Genomic DNA, 24,195 nt, shown 5'->3' with positions numbered 1-24,195 from the left:
TTATGCTTTATTTCTTTATTATTCTTGGAACATTCTTTTTCCTTTAATAAAAAGATATACATACTAATGGTAGAAAATTAAGAGCCCCTCTATAAAATGCTTTGAAAAGAAATTGCAATTATTACTGAAAATGCCAATTCAGTTTAAAATATTCAAGAGACGCCAGTCAATAATCTTCACAACCTTGAAGCAGACTCGCCTCCCTCTGAACCAATGATCCGCTATACCTCCCAGATAATCCGTCAGAAAAGTCTTTCCACATCTTACACTGAACAGTTCAGAACACCAAGATGTAGGCATGGAACAGGAATGTAAATAGGGTACCCCTATACCTGGTCTCACTTCCCAGTTACTACAATGAAGTCCACAGGACAAGGTAGGGCAGGAAACACGATCCACTGATGCTTGGTGTCAGATACCCAGAGCAGTACCTTCTCTCCCTCTGGCTTGAGGGTCAGCTGGTTAGTTAGATACAATGGAAATAAAACTGAAAGGAATCTGAAGAAGAAATTTTAAAAAATGAATGATATGACTCAACATTTTTTATTTTTGGTGAAGTCGAATGGTTTCCACCACTGAGCAAACTGCAGTGCTTTCTTCCTCTGATCCTCAAAGCTTTCTCGGATCCCTTTCCTCCAGAGTCTTGGCTCTATATCCAGCATCCCACCAATGATTTCCTTTTAAAGAATGAGAAAAAAAAAAAAAAACACAGACACATGTCTGAAACGGAATGAAACTATTTCTGTTTATTTTGCTACTAAATATAAAATTTAGTAGTTCTCTGTAAGGATGTTCAAATTTTACATAAATATTAGTTTGAAAAGTGTTATTTTCCAGCATGGAGGATCCTCAAAAAGTTAAAAATAGAACTACCTTACAATCTAGCAATTGTACTACTAGGTATTTACCCAATGGATAAAAAAATACATATTCAAAGGGGTACATGCACCCCCATATTTATAGCAGCATTATCAACAATGGCCAAATTATAGAAGCAACCCCAAGGGTCCATCAGCTTGAAGAATGGATAAAGAAGATGTGGACTATATATACAATGGAATATTACTCAGCCATAAAAAGTATGAAATCTTGCCATTTGCAATGACATGGATGGAACAAGAGAGTATAATGCTAAGCTAAATAAGTCAGCCAGATAAGACAAATATCATAAGATTTCAATGATATGTGGAATTTAAGAAACAAAATAAATGAACATAGGGAAAAAAAGAGAGGGAAACCAAGAAACAGACTCTGAACTACAGAGAACACACTGCTGTTCACTAGAGGGGAGGTGGGGGGGATGGGGGAAACAGGTGATGGGGATGAAGGAGTGCACCTGTTGTGATAAGCACTGGTGTTGTATGGAATTGATAAATTCTACACCGAAACTAATTTTGCTCCATATGTTAACTAGCTGGAATTTAAATAAAAACGTGGGGGAAAAAATCTTGTTTTCTATTAGTTATAACTATGCAAACCCTGTAATTCTAGGTGTGCTAGTTGTGTTTCCTGTCATGCAACTTGTTCATTTTGTTGCTTGTTTTAGTACCTCTCCCCATGAGGAGAGGATCCTTCTGAGTTGTTCTGGTGAAGGCTAAGGAGAAAAAATTAACCAACATGTAGCAATTATGAACTTTGTTATTGGACTGCAATCCAAGCAGAGGTTCCTGTTCTACTACTTGGTATATTTATACTCCTGTTTCTTCTATTATTAGCTGGAGATCTTTTTTTCAGGAAACAAATCATATTTTAATACTAAGACAAAGAATTAAAAGTTATAAATCACCTTCATTTAAAAGTCATATTCCAAAGCCCCGTAAGAAATGGATTTTGATTAGTCTGCTTATTATTCTACATTATTTCCCTCATGATTCTCTTCCTGTGCTGTTAGCTACAGAAATTAATGCAATTTATGCTTGTCAGTATCCACATACACAAGGATATGGCGGAGACGTGCAATGCTTAGAGGGTGACATAGGAAAACACCATGTCCGGCAGTCTATAGACTTGCCTGGCATGAAGCGATACAGTCACATATGCTTCCTGGACTGTATGGTGCTTCATTACAAACGAAGGGTCTGCATCGACCATGAATGAGAGGCATGTGCACCCTTGGTTCTGTCACTGTGACTGAGTTACATAACCTGTCTGGAGGTCAGGGTCTTCATCTGTGAAACAAAGAACATCTAACAAAACAGAGTGCTCACAACAAAACCTGGCTCACTGTCAGCTCACTCTGGGTGTCAACAGGCGTCACCCTGTTCAACACAAGGCGTGCTGACTCCACGGGAAAACAAGTATCAGCACTCTTGACAGGGTCAGTATATATTTGGTTGCAAAGTGACATTCCTGACTGTTATGAATATTCTGGGATACTTTTATTAATAGTTCCTAGCTTCTTTCTCTAAATATTGTGTGGAACCATACTAACCAACTTCACTCTATATTGTGCCCAGTTTTTATTTCTCTTTGAAAGACAAGTGTTAACCAAATTGCTAAACTCCAGAATTTTATTAAACTTGTGAGCATACCTTTCCAAAGTAATGAGGGAATTTGTGTTGATCTTCAATGACATGGGCAAACCCTCCTTGGAGGCCAAAATCCACAGAGAAGTAAGGTAAGCCTCTGGGTACCTAAATAAATGGATAAATCACACATGAACACAGCCTAGAATCACAGAGTTCTGCTGAATCCCTTCTCCTGCTCTATGACATGACAGTAATAAGCACCCCTTCAAGACAAAAGTATATAATAAATTTCCAATCTTACAAATACCTAGGCAATGACCTAACTTTCAAAGTAAAGCATTCATTTGGTAGCCTTTCAGCCAGACAACTCATATATATAACATCCAGCAATTATAATAAAAACCAGTATTTTCCTGTTTGTGGGGAAAACACGAAGAAGGTACTATTTTTTAAAAATATAACAGTAAAAAAAATTAATAATAACAGTAATTTTCCTGAGACTACACAGAGACTAAGGATATGGATTCACATATTTCCCTCACCAAGCAGAATAGGGAGAGGCCTACCCATATACATAGAGCTTTGTTTATAATCTGAGATTTTACTACTATCTATTTACTTATCAAAGATGAACTAAACCCAGTCAACCACAATTTTTATTAACGGGTGAGATGGGTATAGCAGTATTTAGTTTACCAACCTTATTTCAAAGTTTCTCCAGGATTACCTATTATCTATTCATCTCTCCTTTCTATATACACACACATAATCTCTCTCTCTCTTTCACACACACACACACACACACACACACACACACACGTAGTCTGAATTCTATCTTAACTGGAAAAGTCCATAGTTTCTGGCTTCATCAATTAAGTAGATCTTGTATCCTTGCTAGTTTTCCCTCTAAGCCCGAATTCTGTCACCACAAATTACTCAGATGGATCCTGATCCCCTCGTATAGTCAGCAGTTCCTCATTTTGGCACCGAATCACAGTTCTATGTAATTATATGTATTTTATATTGTGTCCTTGAGAAGGCATGACTTGGGAGGAGATAGTATGGTACGATGGAAAGAGTGGTCGTCATAAAATAATAAAAAGTAGTATAAATTAAGGCTTATTAAAAAGCTGTTCATGTTATAGGAAAAGCACAAGAAAAAAATCAGTTAACCAAATAGTACATAATATAAAATACAAGGTTTTGTGCCTTTGTATTTTTTTATATTTTTGCATTTTAAAAATACAATAAACATGTATGACCTAGACAACAGGCAAAAATGAAGTCAAGAGACAGATATGGCCTCTACCACAGCTCTGATTCTTACACCTGTGTAACCAAGTTATTTAACATCTCTTGAGTCTCATGAGGACGAGGAGGAGCCACGAGGTTCACTGTGGGGATGAAGGAGGAGACTGCACATCAAGTATTTAGCCCAGTGCTGGGCACAGAGCAGGTTCTTCCAATACTACTATCTTTTCTGTCTTCTAAACAATAGTGCTTTGTGCAAACATGGTGGTCAAAGGAAAAAGGATGGAAGGCTCCATGAGAATATTTCCACTATCTAAAGCAGATCATCACAAAAATATTTCTGCTGTTTTTTTTAAAGATTCATTTATTTATTCATGAGACACTCAGAGAGGCAGAGACATAAGCAGAGGGAGAAGGAGGCTTTTTGCACGAATCCTGATGCAGGACTCAATCCCAGGACCACTGAGCCACCTAGGTGATCCAATATTTCTGCTATCGGAAGCAGAACATCACATGCAAATCACGAATGTGGATGGTTAAAACAATGTTCCAGAACTACATCACCAGTGGACAGTGCTTCCAAGGAGAGAGAACATGAGGAAGCAATTTGGGATGACTGTGCCTATGCCCTCTGTTCCTATATTACTGTATTCTGCAGAATAATGGCCCTAAAATATGTCAACATTCTAATCCTACATTTGTCATGAATATATTACCTCATATGGCAGAGGGACTTCACAGATGGGATTAATTTATGGTTACTGAAATGAGGAGGAGGTGTCCTGGGTTACCCATGTGGGCCCAATGCAATCATAAGAGTTAGTGTTAGGGAAGACTGGGAGATCCTACATCACTCGATTTGAAGATGAAGGATGAGCCACAAGCCAGGGAATGCATGCAGCTTCTAGAAGCTGGAAAAAGGGAAGGGCACAGATTCTTCCCATGGCTTCCAGAAGGAATGCAGGCCTGCTAACCACCTGAGTTCATTCCAACAAAACCTATTTCACATTGGGTTAGTTGAAATTAAACTTAAAATCATAGTATTTTAAGTTTGGGAAGAGGGACACCTGAGTGGCTCAGCATGGAGCGTCTGCCTTCAGCTCAGGACATGATTCTAGAGTTCCAGGATTAAGTCCCATATCGGGCTCCCTGCATGGAGCCTGCTTCTCCCTCTGCTTGTGTCTCTGCCTCTCTCTCTCTCTCTCTCTCTCTCTCTGTGTCTCTCATGAATAAATAAATAAAATCTTTAAAAAAAAAAGTTCGGGAAGAATTCATATGAAATCTCAATAAAATTGCCTTGGGAAAAATGAACACTTCTCTTGACAAGTCAGTTAATAACATGCACTTGCTCTGCAGTGAACATAAAGGTCTATTTCCCTCGTGTATTTCTATGAACTTCACACAAACTTCACACAAGCAAAGAAATCAAGATTCAGAAAGGAAACAAACAGGCATAAAAAGAAAAGGTTATACTCATCACAGAAGAATATAAGTCAACAAAGAATCAGAATGAATTTCAGTATGTAAATCTCTCCTAGAAGCCAAGGATCTACTTGAAAAAAAAAATCACCCAATCATGAAGCAGGTAAAACATTTTATGAAACTACCAGGGGCACTGAGTTTTAAAAAATAAGTATAATGAGGTTCTTCCAGAATAAAAATAACATCAAAATAAGTCAAGATTGTTCACTTTGTGCTCAGAAACGCTTTTTATCATTTTTAAAAGGCAGTGGAAAGCTTGTTAACCTAAAAAGTGACCTCCTCTGGAATTATTCCTAATATTCAAGTTCTCTTCAGAAGTTCATCCATATGATTATTGAATTCTAAAGCTGAGAGGTCATCTGGCTCATTCCCTGTCTGCTGTGATTCTCAGATACTATGCAGTGACTTAGAAAAGGCAACTGTTGGCATCTTTGCAATACTTCAAAGTAGCATATTCAACTACCATTCCTACAAAGATATTTCTTATTTTCTATATTGGTTAAAATAGTAAAACCTCCTAGATATTTAACTCAAATACTGTGCATGTTTTACAAAACAAACATAGAATAGGTACAAGGTGGTTTACCAGTAAGAAAACTGCATATACAGGGTAGCAAATGGAGAATAATACATTCTTTTACAATGTCTATTATGAAATATTTTCAAACGCCATTAAAATCATGCTATAAAAGAATATTTAATGGCACTGAAGATCATGATATGAGAAGTGAAAAACTCAGCCACAACAGGTGTGCGTACATTAGATGCCTTTTTGTACAGGCTCACAGAAGACAGAAATAAAGAGGACATTTGGAGAGGGGTTTGGGTTTTGTTTTTAATTTTTAAATACATCTTTTGGCCCAATTCACCAGCAAGTAAAGAGAAGAAGACTGTAGACAATGTTTTATCTTTCAATTAAAACTACCATCAGTAATGCAATGGAATTTCAATCTTTTGACTAAGATACAATAAATGTAATGAGAAATCCTACCAGTCACTTGTATCAGGAGTTTGCCTTTCCAAAAGAAGAAACAGAAGAAAAATTATCTGATGCCATCTACTACAAGTGTCAACAAATTAAAAAAAAAATTATAAAAGTTTTAATTTAAATAAAATATTTTGGACTTTATAGATTACATAGTCTCTCTGTTGTAACTCTCAGCTCTGCCCTCATGGCATGAAAGCTTCCAAAAACAATACATAACAGACTGGTGTAGCTGTGTTACAATATGACACCAATTACATACACGGCAGCAGGATATAAGATTTAGCACAGGCTGGAGTGTCCAACCCCTGCACCTGGACTGAGCCCTCCAGAGTCCACGGTCTTTTCTGTTCTGTTCTACGGTGTGTAAGAGTGCCTGGTAAATAGCTGTCACTCAACAAGTAGTTGTATGATAAACAACTTTTTGAATAGAAGAACAAAAAGGAATCCATAGTTCTATTCTCTCTCTATTCTATTTAATTTGTATTTCTAGAAAAGAGGGAGGTCATTGCAGAAGTACTCAACTCATGTGCAGAATATCTAAGAGATGATCTGCAAATCAAGACTGGGCAGCATGGTTAGGAAAGTCCAACAAGGAACGATAAGGCCATCATCTAACTCAACCACTGTTTTAAAGGAACCTAAAAGGGAATCTTTGTATAAGGAAAAAAAAAAAAAAAAAAAGAGGTCCAAAATCAAATAGACTCTAGGAAAATGTTTCTCTCATTATAATTCAAGTAACAAGAAGGGCCCTCTCATTACCTGTCCCACAGAGGCTGAGAAGCCCATTACAGGAGCTCCTGTGGCAGAGTGGAATGCTATCATAGCCATTATAGGCACTGCAATGGCACAGGGCCCGAAGGTCAGGAATACACATTCAAATAAACATTTGAACAAAGGAACATTTGCTAGACCAAGGAGGATGAAAATAACTTCTTACTCAGAGAATTACTTCACCTTTGGACACTCAGCCAAATGGTCTCTTTCTCAAACAAGATGAAGATCCTAAATACCAGGGAGGAAAAAGAGATACTCACAGACTTTCTGATATCTTTTGAAGAGAGATCGATCAATTTCTTGTTCATAGACCATTCTTCATCAGATTCCATTATGGCTTTCTAAGAAATAGCCATTTATTAATGAAAAAATAGTTCATAAGCAAATACAAAGAGATAGTATAAAAATAAAGTAATACAGTGAATTAATCACAGGATATATTATACATGGTAATTCTTATTCTGAATGGATTAAGCTTTAATTTCTGTTATTTAAAACTGGACCTTCTTGATTTTTTTAAAGTCCTATCTTTAGCCAAGATAAGATTATTTCACTCATTCTTAATTTTTATACTAACTTTAGCCCAACTTTACATAATAAACACAATCCTTAGTAAGTCTAAGCAACTTAATATTGAACATAAGTTTGTAAACAAACATTCACAACTTCCTTATCTCATTCATAAAAATCTGCTCAAATAAACTTATTTAGTTTTACCGTCCTTTTCCAAATATTGAGAGTAATTTATAAGCTCTCTGGCAATCAAGCACTTGGACTATCTCTGGCCCTATAACAAAGAAGTAAAAATGCAGGAGGAATAAATACACAGAAATGGCATAAGACTTTCTAGGCTAAGCAACAGAACTAGTATTTATGGTAAAGAAATATTTAATAGAAAATCCAGGATCATGAGTATAAAATACTCTCATTTTTGTACAGTTATCATTATTAATGAAACAAATTTTAAACATACAATTAACAGTCTAATAAGCACAATTTAAAAACATCAGATATACTGCTGTTCCATATTTAAAGGGCCTGGATTGCTTGTGTTGACACTATACTGTAGCACATTTAATATAAAACTGAAGGGATCCCTGGGTGGCGCAGCAGTTTATCGCCTGCCTTTGGCCCGGGGCGCGATCCTGGAGACCCGGGATTGAATCCCACGTCGGGCTCCCGGTGCATGGAGCCTGCTTCTCCCTCTACCTATGTCTCTGCCTCTCTCTTTCTCTCTCTCTGTGTGTGACTATCATAAATAAATAAAAATTAAAAATAAAATAAAATGAAATAAAACTGAAGCCAAATCAAATAAATGCATCTTTAATGATCATGAAAAAGGTTTAATGTAGAAATGTGACACACTATCCTGTTGAGTGATGACATTTCTGTCGCCCACTGTGAGCAAACAGTGGCTGCCCCATCTTGCATCCCATTACCTCAAGGCTGACAGTCACAGTAATCAAAGATCCTCCTGAAGAAGTACCAACATACACACACAAAATTAAAGTATAATAACATCTTTCCCACCTGATTCTGTTTGACATGGAATCAGCATGGGTTGGGGGATTATCCGGCTCCTTCTTCTACTTCAACAGTATAATTCTTAAAAATCACATAGTCAATTGTTTTTAAAAATCTGTACAAAGAGGGGTGCCTGGGGGGCTCTGTCGGTTACGCATCTGACTCTTGACCTCAGCTCAGGTCTTGATCTCAGGGTCGTGAGTTCAAGCACCATACTGGGCTCCATGCTGGGTGTGAAACCTACTTTTAAAAAAAAGTCTTGGGGCACCTGGGTGGTTCAATCACTTCAGTGGCCAACTCTTGATTTTGGTTCAGGTCACAACCTCAGGGTCCTGGGATTAAGCCCCTCATTGGGCTCCCCTGCTCAGTGGGAAGTCGGCTTGAGGACTTGAGGACTTTCCTTCTGCCCTCTTTCTCTCTCAAGCATGCTCACACTCTTTCTCTCTCTCTCTAAAATAAATAAATAAATCTTTAAAAAAAATCTCTACAGAGGAAATAGATTTTCACCACCTCATTAACCTTAACAGGTCTTACAATCCTTCTTATTGGGATGTACAGTCCACATTGATAAACCTGACTATCCTATGTTGTCTAAATGTTGCACTGAAAAGTGTTCCTGTAATCACTTCACAAAACATGACCTCCTCTGATCACTGACATGTTACTGATTCATAGGTGGCTCTACATGGAAGCATTTACATTAATCTGTAAGTTAAACTGCACCCAGCTCAATATCAAGCCATGCTATTCAGTAAAAGCTGTCTGAATATTACAATGACACTTAACTGATTAAACACTCTAGTAATTATATGTCCAAAATGTATGTCAAGATTAGACACTGGTTTCTTCTTACAAACAGCATGATGAGGTATGAAATACTAAAAGAGCAGTAACTTATTTTAACAATTGTAATCTGTACTATTTGTATGTAACCATAGTAAGCTCTCGTGAATTTCAGTAAGTTTTTTTTAGAATTATGACTATAATTTTGACTTGAAAGTACTTCAAGGTAAAAACCTGATTTTTCATTTGAGAAATGAGAAATTAAAATAGAAATTTTAAATGACCATTTGACAGTTTATTCATACTTATAAATAAGCATGCTTTGTAAAGATCAAACTCCCAAATTTTCTTCTAAAGAAATGTGTAATACAGCGGAATTTTTTTGTGCTTTTACTTCATTTCTTTAGATAAAGTCTGACATAAGTATACATAGAGAAAAAAATACAAGAAAAAAGATAATCATATTCATAAAACAGCACCATAATGAAAAGATATGCATGCAAAGACTATCCTCAAATACCTTAAAATAGATGGGAGCCATGTCACCCACTTCCTTCGGGAGAGGGATGCACTCATAAACCATGTGACACTGCCTCTTCATGCCCATGTATGTTTCTAAAAAGATGCAGTCCAATCCTTTAACTTCAAACATCTTTACCAATGATTTTCTGAACATCTGAAGAAAGGAAAGTGGTTTGGTAAATAAAGCACTCAGAAAAAATATAAAATGTAAAAACAATAAAAGGTAAAGTAAATTCCTTTAAAATAAAAAAAATAAGTAGTAAACATTAAATTCTCTACTGTTACCTTATAGTTACTTTACTTTCTAAACCTACTACATTATTTCACATACTTAAGCAACATTTTTTTTAAACTGAAACTACTCTGCACTGTTTTATGTATATAGTGGAAATGGTTCCAAATAAACTAAAATAACAAAAGGAAGAGATAAAATCAAACTCAAGTAGTAAAATATGCAGAACTGACAGTAAAATCAGAGGAGAACAAAAACCTCCTGGAAGGCAGGCATGGAATTCCCTCACAGCTGCTTACCTATGCTCACAGCGTCCTTGTCCACTGGTTCCCTTCACTTGTAACCCTGCGTATTCAACTGGTCCCCTATTTTCACCTACAATCGTGTCCTAAACAAGTGTATGAAAGTCAAACACACTGAAGTTGAAAAGAGAGTGTTTTCTCTTCCCAAAGAACTCAACATAATTATGAAACCCCTACTTTTTATTATTTTCTACTTATTTATTTCACACTCCCAGGCCTGAGGGACAGTGGTTTGTGGAGGGTGTTTGGACAGAGCTCAGACATGCAGTCTAGGAAGACCACATGTATTCACAGGACAGCCCTTAGAGTAAAGGATGAAGCTAGGAAGGGGAGCAGGCTGGAGCCTGGCAGCCAGAAGCTGACTCCCCACCACCACCAAGGTGTCTAAGAATTCTAAATTCAAACCTGGCCTCGTAGAGTGTCATATAGTTATAAAGTACTAGTAGTATATTTGCCTAAATAGGAGGAAGAAACTTTTTTTATTTAGATTTGTCAGCTGATTTATAACTTTTTAAAATTTTAATTAAAATTTTAAATTATGATTGTAGATGAAGAAAATACAGAGATCTCATGTACATTTAATCCTGGTTCCCCAAACATCTTACAAAACCACAGTACAGCATCACAACCAGAATATTAACAAGGATACAGTTGAGATACATAGCAACTCCAACACTGTTAAGGATCCCTCTGCCCGCTTAAGCCACATTCACTCTCATCACATCAGCAACCATAAGTGTGTTCTCCATTTCTTTAATCCTAGCATTTCCAGAATGTTCTATCAACGGAATCACAATCTTTTGAGGTTGCTGTTCTTCACTCAGCATAACGTTGCTGTTCTTCACTCAGCATAACTCCCTGGAGATTCGGGGCACCTGGGTGGCTCAGTGGGTTAAACATCTGCCTTCAGCTCAGGTCATGATCTCAGGGTCCTGGGATCGAGCCCTACTTGGGCTCCCTGCTCAGCGGGGTGTCTGCTTCTCCCTCTCCCTCTGCTCCTCCCCCTTCTCTCTCTCTCTCTCTCTCAAATAAATAAATAAAATCTTTAAAAAAGAAAAAAAAAAAACCTGGAGATTCAATCTGGTTGTTGTTGAGACACTGCCTAGGGACACCACGGGAGGCACCTGTGCAGGCTCCCCAATCAGCCTCTATTGACATCCAATAGAGGGAGAGGCTACTTACTACTGCTATGTAGGGGATGGGAACTCTGAGATCCCACCAGATCTCTGATAATCACTTATTACTGATCACTCATCGCTTTTCTGTTTTGTATTCATTTTATAAAATAAGAGTAAGTAGGAAAAAAAAAGAAATCAAGTAATTGTAATCTGACATAAACTAGAGAGATATCTAATAAGCAATGGATACAGGATTTGCTTTTCATTTCTGGCCATGGCTATAAGGAATTTCAACACAGCCTCCCTACTTTAGATGCTCAATTTGTTGTTAAACTCAAAGTCTTGGCTAATAGCCTACAGGGGTGCAGATTATCCACCTACACTCTCATTATAAGGAGACTGTGAGGTAAATCATTAGAGATGACTAAAGATGATTGTTTCCCCTTTTAAAAATTTTCTGACTTTGGTACTATATAAAATCAAATTAATGGAGACAGTATGCACACAAATGAGGTTAAATTATGATTAAAAATAACAAAATATAAGCTATGGCATAGATATCTACATGGTAAAATTGATCATTCAAATCTTATAGTTGCCAAAGCCCTATTGTGATTTCTGCGGATAAAAACCCCTCCCCCCCAAAAAAAGCTGTTTTCATTAAATTGTTTCACTTTCCTCTTCTTGAGCAAACAAAGGAAACTAAATTTCCCAACCTCTCTAGGATTTAGGTGGGGACATATTTAATTCTGGGCAACAGAATGCATATCAAAAGGACAGTGTCACTTGTATGACAAGTGGCTTATGTGTCATTTGAAACTGTTAAGGGGTACTGTGCCCTTTTTGTATTCATTTTCTTTCATCCAAGGGGCTGAAAGAGAAGGATTCCACCACAGGAGAGCCTTTGCATGGAAGGAGCCTGGATACCTGATTTAATGACTAGAGGCAATCTGCCTTGGAGAACTGCCCAACCCACACTGGAATATGACATAAGAAATTAACTTCTGGAGCACCTGGAGGACCTAGTCTGTTGAGCATCTGCCTTTGGCTCAGGTCATGATCCCAGGGTCCTGGGATGGAGCCCCGCTTCGGGGCCTCATATCTCAGGTTTCTGCTGGGTGGGTGAAGAAGAATGCTCTTTCTCCTTCTGCCCCTCAATCCTGTGCTTGCTTTCTCTCTCTCCCAAATAAATAAATAAATCTTAAAAAAAAAAAAAAAAAGAAATTAACTCTTGCTGTTTTAGAGCACTGTGAGTCAGGCTTTGTCTGCAACAGCAGTGAAGAATAAAATGGGTGATCCACAAACAGTTAACTAACTGCCTTCTTCCCTCTACTTAATTGTATGTCACGACAGTTACCTTCATAGGCCTAGTAACAGATGCACAAAAAAATTAAAACACAAAACCAAATGGGAAAATATGACCATTTTTATAACATGTTTTTTTAGACTGTCTCTAGTTTGTTAACTGTTACTATGTTTCTGAATTGTTATTATGAATATTTTCAATTAATTGTAATTAATTTCATTACCTACTTCTGTGGTAAGATAATCTTATATGCTAGAAAAAGGAAAATCACTACTAGAGAGGAACTACATATTTGAAAACTAAGTTTTCTGAAGAAGGTAGAAGGTAGATAAAAAGTAGTAGCAGCAATAACAATGTAAATTCAGCTAATCTAAACATATCTCATAAACCTCCTTACTTCGTGTTTGCTCACAGCCCTTTCCTGGCTTAACTGTTTAGATGCTCGTTCTAGATACTCTCTGGACAATGGTGAAGAAGACAGACTCCAGATGTCATGAATCATAAATGAAAACTCAAAAACCTAAATTAGTAGTAATGCAAGAGTAGTTCAATATTATATATATAAACATCATACAAATAGTTTTGAGGAGGACACACACATACATTGAACAACCTCTCCTCTGTGTATAAAAGCCTTTAATTTAAAAATATGAGTTTAAGGACATAATTTGAGGTTATTCACTCCAATAAATCAGGATTTCCCTGAAGCTCGGTATAACACATACACTATATGTATTTAAATAATATTCATTCTTTAGGTTATACAACAACTAAACACTAAAGAAAGTTTTTAGTTCATTATTACAAGATACCAAAACTATTTAATGCTTCAGAGAGATATAGATACCTGGTGTTACGGGGATGCCATTCCCTATTTAGCTAACACATCTGGACTAAAATAACTTACAATATATTTAAGTAAATGATACTACAGAGTGTTGCAATTTTTCATTTGTATAAAGTCACATTATAACAATCCGGGTAAATATAAGAACAAAATTTTGAAATGAAAATTATTTTACTGGAAAGTATCAAACCTATTTAGGATTGATTATATAATATTAATACTATAATTTATTCAAGTTTTCCAAACAGAACATGTGTAAAGATAAAGTTATTCAAAGATAAATGTTATGAGACAGAATATAACATACATACTTAACTCTATACCCTCCATGGAGTGACCACTCAAAAATAATATTAAAGTAATTTTTAAAACAGTCCAAACCTATGAGAATAAAGAGAATGAGAGAAGACTTGTAATACATGACTTGAACACTAGAAAGATGATTCACGCCTGAGTGGTGTGGAGGAGGAGATTAGTGAAGGTGCAGCAAAAAGCAACCGGCGCAGACGAAACTCCTGGAAAAAAGCAATTAACACACCGAGACCCTCCTGGACTCTGGCAGAACACTCCAGGATCATTCTTTGGAGAAGGTAAATAATAAGGGAAAACCAGACACCACCAAGGCTGAAAACAGGGCTATTCCAGGAAATGGTATCCAAGGCTTCTGCCACCCCAGGCTTCTTCCTCAACTCTGCTGCCAGAACACTCGCAGGCTGTCTTAGAGGCACTTGGTGAGAGAGTGGTCTCTGAGAGTCTGATCACCACACAAGAAAGACCTGCCAGTACAACGCTGGAGGTTTCCCAGTGAGATGGCCCCCTCATAGCACTGGGCAGTGAAGCCCATGGCAGATAACGACCTCGCCCCCACACCACGAATCTGGATGCTTGCTTACAAAATGGACCTATGATGTCTGACTATAACATAAGCTCAAATATATCTGTCACACTGATAAGGGGACCTAAGTTTCACTATATATTTAATGAAACTAAAAATTTGGCTCTTACTCATTCAAAATCTGTGATATTCCCATATGCTCTGCCAAAACTTATCTTTACATTTTTCTATTAAGTAAGATCTAAAATTAAATTTAAATGTTACTAGAAGATGGAGATAAAAATCACTTAAAAGAAGTGTCTCCTTCATTTATAAACAGTATTCAAATAATGTTTTTTATATATACTCTAGAAGGGGTGAATAACCATAAGGATATTTAAAAGGTATGTCATTTGGAATTTTTTTAAAGATTCTTTATTTTTAAGTAATCTCTATACCCAAGTGGGGCTGAACTCGAAATCACAAGATCAAGAGTCACACATTCCACTGACTGAGCCAGCCACGTGCCCCAATTTGAATTTTTGAATATATCTGAAAAATAAGAACAAAAATCTCCAAAGCTACATTTCTTTAAATATGCTATAATTCAGATACTTTATTTGCTCACTATCTTATGCTAATTTATAACTTGTAGGAATCTCTTCTTTTACCATACAAAAAGAGCCATAATGCTATTATTTGTATAATAAAATAACTTGGCTTTTACTCCCTTGTTTAATTTTCCATAATGCATATGGCTCACAAAATCCACTAAACTATAATGTAACCTGTACAAGAATATACCATAACTTTGGGCAGAATTAATGATTTTATCTCTGCATTTCTCATAACACCTGGATTATCTTATATTCATGTACTCAATATCTACTGAACTGAATATATTTCTTCTTTATCTACCTCAATGTTTTCCATCAAGTAGCTTAATTTCTTGTAGAAATATAAAACACACAGACTAGATTCTTGTATTACTTAAAATCTTTTTGGCACTGTATTTTGCTCTAAGTTAAGCCAGTTTTACATGTATAAATTTTTAAAAGACATTCCAGAAAGTCTCAAAATAATTCCAAAAATCAAATTTGCATACTTTCCACTTTAAATTATTTACTGCACTGGCATCAACTGCTAGAAAAAATTTCTTTTTCACATCAAATATATTTGTCCACACTCTTGCCTGTGCTCAGCCACAAATGCATTAAAACAGTCTGCCCTTTACCTTTCACAGCATAAACTTAAAGATTATAAGAAGTTAGAGACTGTTTCATAATATGTAGTCAAAATATCTTCTCTTTCAGCATCTTTACCAGCATAATGCAAAGACTAAGTACACAGTCTCTTCTGAAATCTTACAATGTTCACATTTTCTAACTAGGGGGTCCCTGTAACCCCTATTCAAATGTCAAGTTTTAGAAAAGCAAGAGTTTTCTTTTATTTTATTTTTTAGTCATTATAAGGTCTTGAAATAATTGAGGAGCAGTTTCACCCATGTTGTGTTTTTCAGTTTCTTACAGAATCAGTCACAAAAAAAGAAAAAAGAAAAGAAGAAAAAAGAAAAAAAAAATCCTTGAATTCAAAAGCTGGGCCAGGTTATAAAGGGAAAAGTATAGAAATAAAGGCTAATAGAAAAATCATAGCATCACAGGCCAGTTCCATTGGAGGAAAATATGGTAACTGTTCCAAAGGAAACTCTTGACTTCCAAATTTATTCTTTATTATCTGAAAATATCTTTCCTTTCAGCTATAATCTATTATCTTACTGTGTTAGGAATGATTATCTCATGCTCCACAAAAGCATGGATTAAAAATCTTACATTGAAATTTTAAGTAAAAATAATTATTACATTGCCACAGTTTATCTAATACACAAAACTTTTGGTTCTATATCTGAAACTAATGTGTTATACATCAATTATATCTCAATAAAAACTTTTTTAAAAGCTTACAAAAGATAGAGTACAAAGGGAAATAAATAAAATAAAAACGTAGTGCGTGGTGAAAACATGATTACACAACTAGGGAAATGTGTAAATTCAGAAAGTAAAATCACTGGTCAAAGGTATAAAAAACCTACTGGAATTTACCAACAATAGTTTGTAAAGATTGCTCATGAGCATTACAAGGATGAGCATGATCACACTGACCTGAATTTCCTCCCAGACATCTTCATCCAACAAGGTAGATGCTCTATGGTGCTGCAAAGGGACTATCAGGCAGTGCCCCTCAGTAAGAGATTGGAAGTTGGGTAAACATAAATAAACCTAGAAGGGGAAACATTACAAAGTGAAATGTTATTGTATTTATTCTCAGTTGTGACAAATGAGCCATGGGAAACATGGCTCATATTTCATAAGGTATGCTTGTTTATAAGCAATATATTTTAATGTTTTTAAAGATAGCTGGTAGATTTTTAAACTTTTAAAAGCCATGAAGATAGATTTTAACACACTGGAAATTTATGGTGTATGTCTCAATTTTAACTGTTACATGTATATCAGAGATTGAGTTTACCCAAGGGCAAAATGAATGACACTTTATCCTTGGCCTGAGAAAGTTTTTGCTTATTGAAATAACACAACTTTTGGCAAGAATGAAAAAATACATGGCAATAATAGATAAGTCTAACTGGTGCCTATGAATCAGACATTCCTTCTCTCAGTGGCTGAACAGAGAGAATCAATCCAACTAAGAAAAGAAATGTATTCTGGATGGCTTTACTGCTCTGGTTAAGTTCTATATATTTAAATACATGTATTACCTAACAAAATTGGTGCTATTTTTTCACTATACACAAACTGTCTTTTAAAAAAAATCGGAAAAAAAAAATCAGGGTGCCTGGGTGGCTCAGTGGTTGAGCTTTTGCCTTTGGCTCAGGTCGTGATCCTGGAGTCCTGGGATCGAGTCCCGCATCAGGCTCCCCACAGGGAACCCTGCTTCTCCCTCTGCCTATGTCTCTGCCTCTCTCTCAGTGTCTCTTATGAATAAATAAATAAAATCTTTTAAAAAATGAAAACAAAAGTCAATCTGTATGTATATAGTGAGCAAACAGTGTTCATGAGGAACATAAATAATATTCTGCAAAGGGGCTTGATCTTATGAGTAGATACAGAAATTTACCTAAATTTACAGTAAAATCATAACCATATTCAAAATTAAAAACAATATCAGTACTGATTCATTAATTGCAACAAATTTCTAACTTGTAAATTTGCTTACTACTGTCAGATGTTAATAACAGAAGAAACTGGACATGGTATATATGGAACTCTGTACTGACTTCTTAATTTTTCTGTAAATCTAAAACTGTTTTAAGGAGCACCTGGGGGGCTCAGGTCATGATCCCGAGGTCCTGGGATCGAGCTCCATGTTGAGCTCCCTTCTCAGTGGAGAGTTTGCTTCTCCCTCTCCCCAACCACCCTCTCGTGCTCTCTCTCTCTCGCTCTCAAATGGAAGTTTTTTAAAAATAAAAAATAAAACTGTTTTTAAAAACAAAGCCTACTTGAAAAAAAAAAGTAAAGCACAGTGTTAAGGAGGTAGATAGATGACTTTTATTTTTTAAAAAGGAGGAAGAAGGCAAAAACAGCTGATGATCAGGAGTTATTTAACTCTGTGACTCTAATGAGTACTAATATAGTTCATTAGTGTATTTGCCTTGAAGATATTAATTTTAAATGTTAGAAATTCAAGCCAAGGGAGAATTACTGAATTGCTTTGAAATATTATATACTGTTTCAACTTAATGGCAAAGCAATTCCTTGGAAACTCAAAATCATGGATGATTAACTTAGGTTATAGCTAAGAGGAATAATTTATTTTTTATTCAGATTAATTAAATGACCTGTTAGATATTGTAGGACATGGAAGAAATTCCATCTAATCAATATTTCAATATTTCTACATTTTAAAATATTCAGAGACAAAAGGCTGAATGTCGATGGTAGTTTTTAGAGCAAAGATTACACATTAAAGCAGAGGTGGAGCAAGGAGAGACTCTGTTTTTTTTTTTTTTTTTTTATTCTAAACTGAAGTACAAAGACCATCCAGGAGGGAACAAACAGATCAACCAACTCTCAGGAAGTCACAGGCAAAGAGAAGCATTTAATGCTGTTAGAGAAGACTTGTCGGAGAGTGTAGAGATCATGGCAGAAGAGGACCAGCGAGGAGAATGGAACAGCACAGTATTCACTGGCCAGCCTTTTGCTTTCACAAGTGCACAAGCAATGCCCACTTCAGGATGCAGCCTACACAGCAGAAAGCTGGCAGGAGGTCATACACTGGCACTGTCTGCCCCACACGCCCACTCCCAGACACAGCCAGTCCCCAGCACCGGGGATGGGAATAACCCCAACTTTCTCCTCAAGCACAGCAGGAAACATTTAGTGTTACTTCATGTTCAATCTGTTCTTACACTTTTAAAAGATGGGGAATGGATGAAGATAAATGAAATATTTATAATGTTGTAACTACAAAAATGTATTACTGCTTATGTAAAGGTCTGCGAGGTAACTTAGACAATACAAGTTACTAGTTCTGGTGGTTTTTATTTTAATTGAATAAATTATAAATGGAATTTTCACATTTACCTTTTTGAGAAAGTTTGGAAGGAAAGAAAGACAAAGAAGGGTAAGGAAGTAAATTAAAGAAACCAAAATACAAAAGCGGTAGGTTGATAGTCTTTAACAATCTACACATACTAAAGACTAGAATCCAAATGGAAAAGCCCCTGCCAGCTGTTTGGCTCACAGGGGGTGTATCTCCTGTGCTCACAAGAAACAAATTAACAAACACACGTACATGCAATGCCCAAATTGCCAGCTCCTGATTGAGCCTTCATCCATTCACTTCTGCTCCCACTCCACTCCAGCTACCCTGGCCTTTCCATTCCAGAATGCCACCTCCTTCCCTCCTCGGGGTTCTTCTCTCACTGACACCCCTTCCCAAAACAGGAGTCACCATCTCAAAAAATCCAGTCACTTCATCCCATTTTCCTGCTTTATCTGCTTTAGGACAACACTTTCCTCAATCAGGACAATTGTTAGTGTTTCTTTTCTTCCCTATTTTACTACAACACAAGCTCTGCAAGCACATCTGAGTCTGCTTTTCCCCAGAACTATTAGGGTCTGGTATATTGGGAACACAGTAATTCCTCACTAGTAAGAATTAAGTCGTCAAATATTTACTGAAATGAGTGACTACAAACACATACTGTCTATATACAATGGGATATATGTTTGGTAAACAACAGGATTCATGCTTGGTGGACGATGATGACTAGTTACCTCTGCCCTCACAGAACTTACTGATGATAAGTAAGTCCCTTATTGAGAGGGACTCAATAAATGAGTAAAATACAGTAAAATTTTGCAAATTATGAGATAGTCTGTAAAGAAACAAATAGGTTCTATGAGAAAGTAAGGGAAGAAACAGAAACTACTTTAGACTGAGTATTTCTGAAGTGGTTTTATTACCAAGAATCAAGTGCCAACCATGGAAATAAGGTCATGCCACTGATACATGGCTGAGCCAGAACTGGAGTCCTGGTGGTCCAGCCCAGCCACAAAGTGCAGGGCCTTTGGCATCACCCAATGCTTCTTCTCTGACAGAAGAATCACACAAAATTTGAGCTTTGTGTCACCTAAATATTTACACTCGCTCTAGAGAAGATTCTAAGAATCATGGGAAGTTAGAAAAGAAAAATACTTAAAACACAGAATAAGGGAAGCACAGATTAGAATGCTGTAAGAGTCTGAAGAAAGAGGCAAATCTGCACAAAGCGTATCATTTCCTCAGGGCAATAAACGTTCTGTTTCATACCTTAACACCTATGGCAACGATAAGGTGCTTGGGAAACTGAGAGCTGTCAAAACAATACAGACATTTCTCCATTTGTGCAGCCAAACTCTGGTGCTCGGCAATTGCTTTCCTTCTCTGGTTCTCTTCCTCTTCACCAGAACGTTCTCTCTCAGCTGCTTTGGAGACAAACATGTCATCTAGAGTGTAATAGTCTCCATCTGTTTTTCCCATAAACTGAAAAACCAAAATAACAGGAGTGGGGAGAAGGCTGTGGTTAACATATTACTGTACTGTAGTGACTGAAGTCATATCTGTAAGCTCTATGGTAAAACTTTTAAACTAAAAAAAAAAAAAAAAGAAAAGAAAAGAAAAAAATAAAGAAAGAAAAACATGATTAAAAATTTAAGCTTGATTTTCAAGGTCAATCAAACCTCATCAACAACATCATCATCACAGCTAATGTTTGCTGAGTATCTACCATGTACAATTTTATGCGATTGTTTTATACTCCCATGAGAAAAAGACATGATCATTTCTATTTAATAGATAAAGAAATTGAATCACAGAGAAGTTAAGAACTACCTTCATTTTTAAATTAGCATATGCTCCATAGAGAATATAAATAAACATTTTTCAACTGTATCTCCAGGTGGCTTCTCCTTACCTCTCCAAACACAACTGTAGTCAGAGTCATTCTTTTAAAACAAAAATTTTATTTACTTATTTTATTTATGTCTTCAGAGAACTCCACATTGTGTAAAGGATCAAGTTCAGACTCTGTCTGCCTACTAAATCACATACACAGACAAGCATAGAGGTCAACAGTTTGGACTCTTTCGTCAGAATGACCGTGGGAGAGTTCTAGCTCCTGTGTGTATTAGCCTTGGGCAAGTTATGTACCTCTCTGTGCTCCCCACATGTTTTACCTCCTCCTTTCACAATGGTTGTAACAATACTATCTACCTGATAGGTTATCTTGCTTAATCCCCACAACACATGCCTGCACAGTAAGGAGTCACAAATGTGAGCCAACATGACCATTACAATCCTCCTCATAATGATTACATCCCCACTTAAACTTTATGCTCTGGTCATCATCCTGTTTTCAGTCCCCAAAAGTACTGCTACCTTCAGGCTTTGCACATCCTGCTCCTGACCAATTCTACCCTCAATTTTGCCATTCTACTCCCAGTTGTTTTCCAGTCTGAGGCTTACATGTAGTTGTCACCTCCGAAAAAAGGACTTTCCTGGATCTCCCAAGATCCTCTGGTACTGTTCACCAGGTTCATGAGGAGCACATTATATCATAACTGCTCATTACCTTGTGTTTTTCTTCCATTAGACTAAGTTCTAAGTACCAAAAGAGAAGTACCATCAAGAGGACCTAACGGTATTGAAATTTATGCACCTAATTATTGAGTTTCAAAGTATATGAAGCAAAGACTTGATAGAAATGCAGAAGGAATACACAAATCCACAATGGCAGTCAGAGATTTAAATACCCCTTCTCAATAACTGAAAGAACAAGGAGAAAATCATTAGGTTCAGAAGATCTGAATAAACTATCAACAAAGTTGACCTAACATTGACAGAAATTCTATCAAACATCAGCAGAATCCACATCTTCTTAGGAGCACAGAGAACATTTACTAAGGGATGATATTCTTGATCATAACGCAAGTCCTCATAAATTGTAAAGAATTCAGGTAATGTAAAGTATATAAAGACAATGGAACTAAATTAGAAATCACAAAAGAAACACATCTGGAAAACTGCCAAGTATTTGAAAATTACACAGCCCAGTTCCAAATAACCCATGTATCTATCAAATAAATAAATAAGAAAATCAGAAAGTATTTTGAAGTGCAATAAAATACAGGCAAATTTATGGGATGTTGCTAGAACAGTACTTAGAAGGACAATTACAGCACCAAACACTTATGTGAGAAAACAAGAGAGGCCCCAAAGCAATGATGTCAACATCCACCTTCAAGTAAAAAAAAAAAAAAAAAAAAAAAAGAATAAAATGTCATTACTGATAGAACCAGGTAAAAATCAGAAACCAGATAATAATTATTAGTAGTAATGTGTCTCTCTGAGCACATCAGTGTCTTTGTCTATAATTTATTTTTTTCTTCTATTTTTCTCCATATTAATCCTCATATATATGAATGTCTGCATTCTTTCATGTTTGTCTATTTATATGAACTGCCCAGATTTACAATTATTTTACCTTCAGACCTTTATCTCAACCATAACACATTACATTTTTAAAAATATCACAGTCACTAATTATTTTCATAAGAGTGACAAACCACGTGCTAGGTACTAACAGAAACCTTATGTAAATTACTCTCTCATCCAAACATCTCTACAACTTAGAAATTGTCATCCTCTAAATCTAACATGTAATTGTTAGATTTAAAAAATCATAGCTATTATGAGACAGAAGCAGGAATTCACCACAGGTATATATGACTGTAAAAATGAAGAGTATATGACATACAGTGAGCCTTTCTAAAAAATCCATCTTTAAAAGACAGAAAGGGGGATGCCTGGGTGGCTCAGTCGGTTAAGGGTCTGCCTTCAGCTCAGGTCATGATCTCAGGGTCCTGGGATTGAGCCCTGCATGGAGGCTCCCTGCTCAGCGGGAAACATGCTTCTCCCTCTCCCTCTGCCTGCCGCTCCCCCTGCTTGTGCTCTTTCTTTCTACCAAACAAGTAAAATCTTTTTTAAAAATAAATTAAAAAATAAAGGATAAAAAGGGTGTAATTTAAATATAGTCTACGAAGCAGCATAGAGAAATAGGGGAAAAAAACAAATAAACCTTAAATTTCATCTAGAATAAATACACCCAACTGAGTGAAGGTGCTTACCAGAGAACAGACATAAATACAGTGGGTATTTATCTTTTCTAAAGTATATCAGTAGGAGAATATGTACTTCCACATGTACCTGGTGCCTCAAATGACATATTGTTATAAAAACGCTGTTATTAAAAACCAGTTCATGAGTGATCAGGGATTATAATCAACTCAAGTCAAATCTTTTCTATATGGAAGACAGTACTTCTATTCTTTAAGTCTATGTTCCACAGATGTTGTCAAACTTCTCTGATTTATTCATAGTTTTGAATTAAATAGAGTACAGTCTTGCCTCTTAAATCTGCATAATTCTTCAAATACAAAATTGATTTTTCAACACAACTACAATTTCCCTCTCCTATACCCTCTAATTATTTGAATTTTTCCCATTATGTTCTATTTGGACTTTGATCCTAAGTGCTTTTAATTTATTAACCATGTACACATCTTCTGTGACCTTCAGGACAGCATCTTCCTATATTTGACAACATAAAATGTTTTCATGCATTGAATGTTAACAGAGTGGAGAAGTGAGTCTATGAAGGGGAAAAAGCAAAAACTTTCTGGCAGAAAGGAGATGAAGAAAGAAAAGAGAATGAAAATAAGACTCTTCATTATTTAGGTAGAATCCTAAAGAAAACTGATGGAATGGACAAGCTCAAGTTCATACACCATGAATTTTAAAATTCTGAGAATCTCTTTTTCAAACAAATCAGGAAAATGTGGTAAAATTACCACAATAAGAGACGTAAAAGGAGGAAGATCATCAAAAGTAATCTACAGATTCAACACAATGCCTATCAAAATCCCAATGTTTTCTGCAGAAATAGAAAAATCCATCATAAAATTCATATTGGATGGATCTCGAGGAACTAAAAACAGATAAAACAATCTTAAAAATGAGCAAAAGTTGAGGTCTCACACTTCCTGAATTTAAAACTTACTTCAAAGTGACAATAACCAAAACAGCATAACACATCATAAAGATGGACACTCAGCCTAGATATAAGCTCTCTCATAAATGGTCAAAATATTCTCAACAAGAATGCCAAGACCACTGAAAGGGGAAATGACAGTCTCTTAAACAAATGGTATTGGGAAAACGATAATTA

The 24,195-nt window shown here is 36.1% G+C and overlaps 1 protein-coding gene across 3 annotated transcripts in view; it reads right to left on the bottom strand.

Annotated features, from left to right (window-relative positions):
• CWF19L2 (CWF19 like cell cycle control factor 2) overlaps nucleotides 1-24,195 on the bottom strand; it is a 145,106-nt gene continuing 120,911 nt past the window's right edge. Inside the window, exons 13-18 of one of the 3 annotated variants that reach the window (XM_025465667.3) lie at nucleotides 20,241-20,453; nucleotides 16,571-16,687; nucleotides 9,791-9,946; nucleotides 7,224-7,304; nucleotides 2,532-2,633; nucleotides 1-677 (exon numbers count right to left, since the gene is read on the bottom strand). In XM_025465667.3, coding sequence (XP_025321452.3) covers nucleotides 534-677; nucleotides 2,532-2,633; nucleotides 7,224-7,304; nucleotides 9,791-9,946; nucleotides 16,571-16,687; nucleotides 20,241-20,453 — 813 coding nt within the window. In that variant the 3' untranslated portion in view covers nucleotides 1-533. Of the gene's footprint in view, nucleotides 678-2,531; nucleotides 2,634-7,223; nucleotides 7,305-7,329; nucleotides 7,751-9,790; nucleotides 9,947-16,570; nucleotides 16,688-20,240; nucleotides 20,454-24,195 lie in introns of those variants that run through there. The other 2 variants (XM_049110021.1, XM_049110022.1) reach the window with 2 other exon arrangements.

Source organism: Canis lupus, chromosome 5 (genome assembly GCF_003254725.2).
Source record: "Canis lupus dingo isolate Sandy chromosome 5, ASM325472v2, whole genome shotgun sequence".
Taxonomy (NCBI): Eukaryota; Metazoa; Chordata; class Mammalia; order Carnivora; family Canidae; genus Canis; species Canis lupus.
Note: the sequence above shows the minus strand (reverse complement) of the source record. Positions and strands in the feature narration are given on the sequence as shown.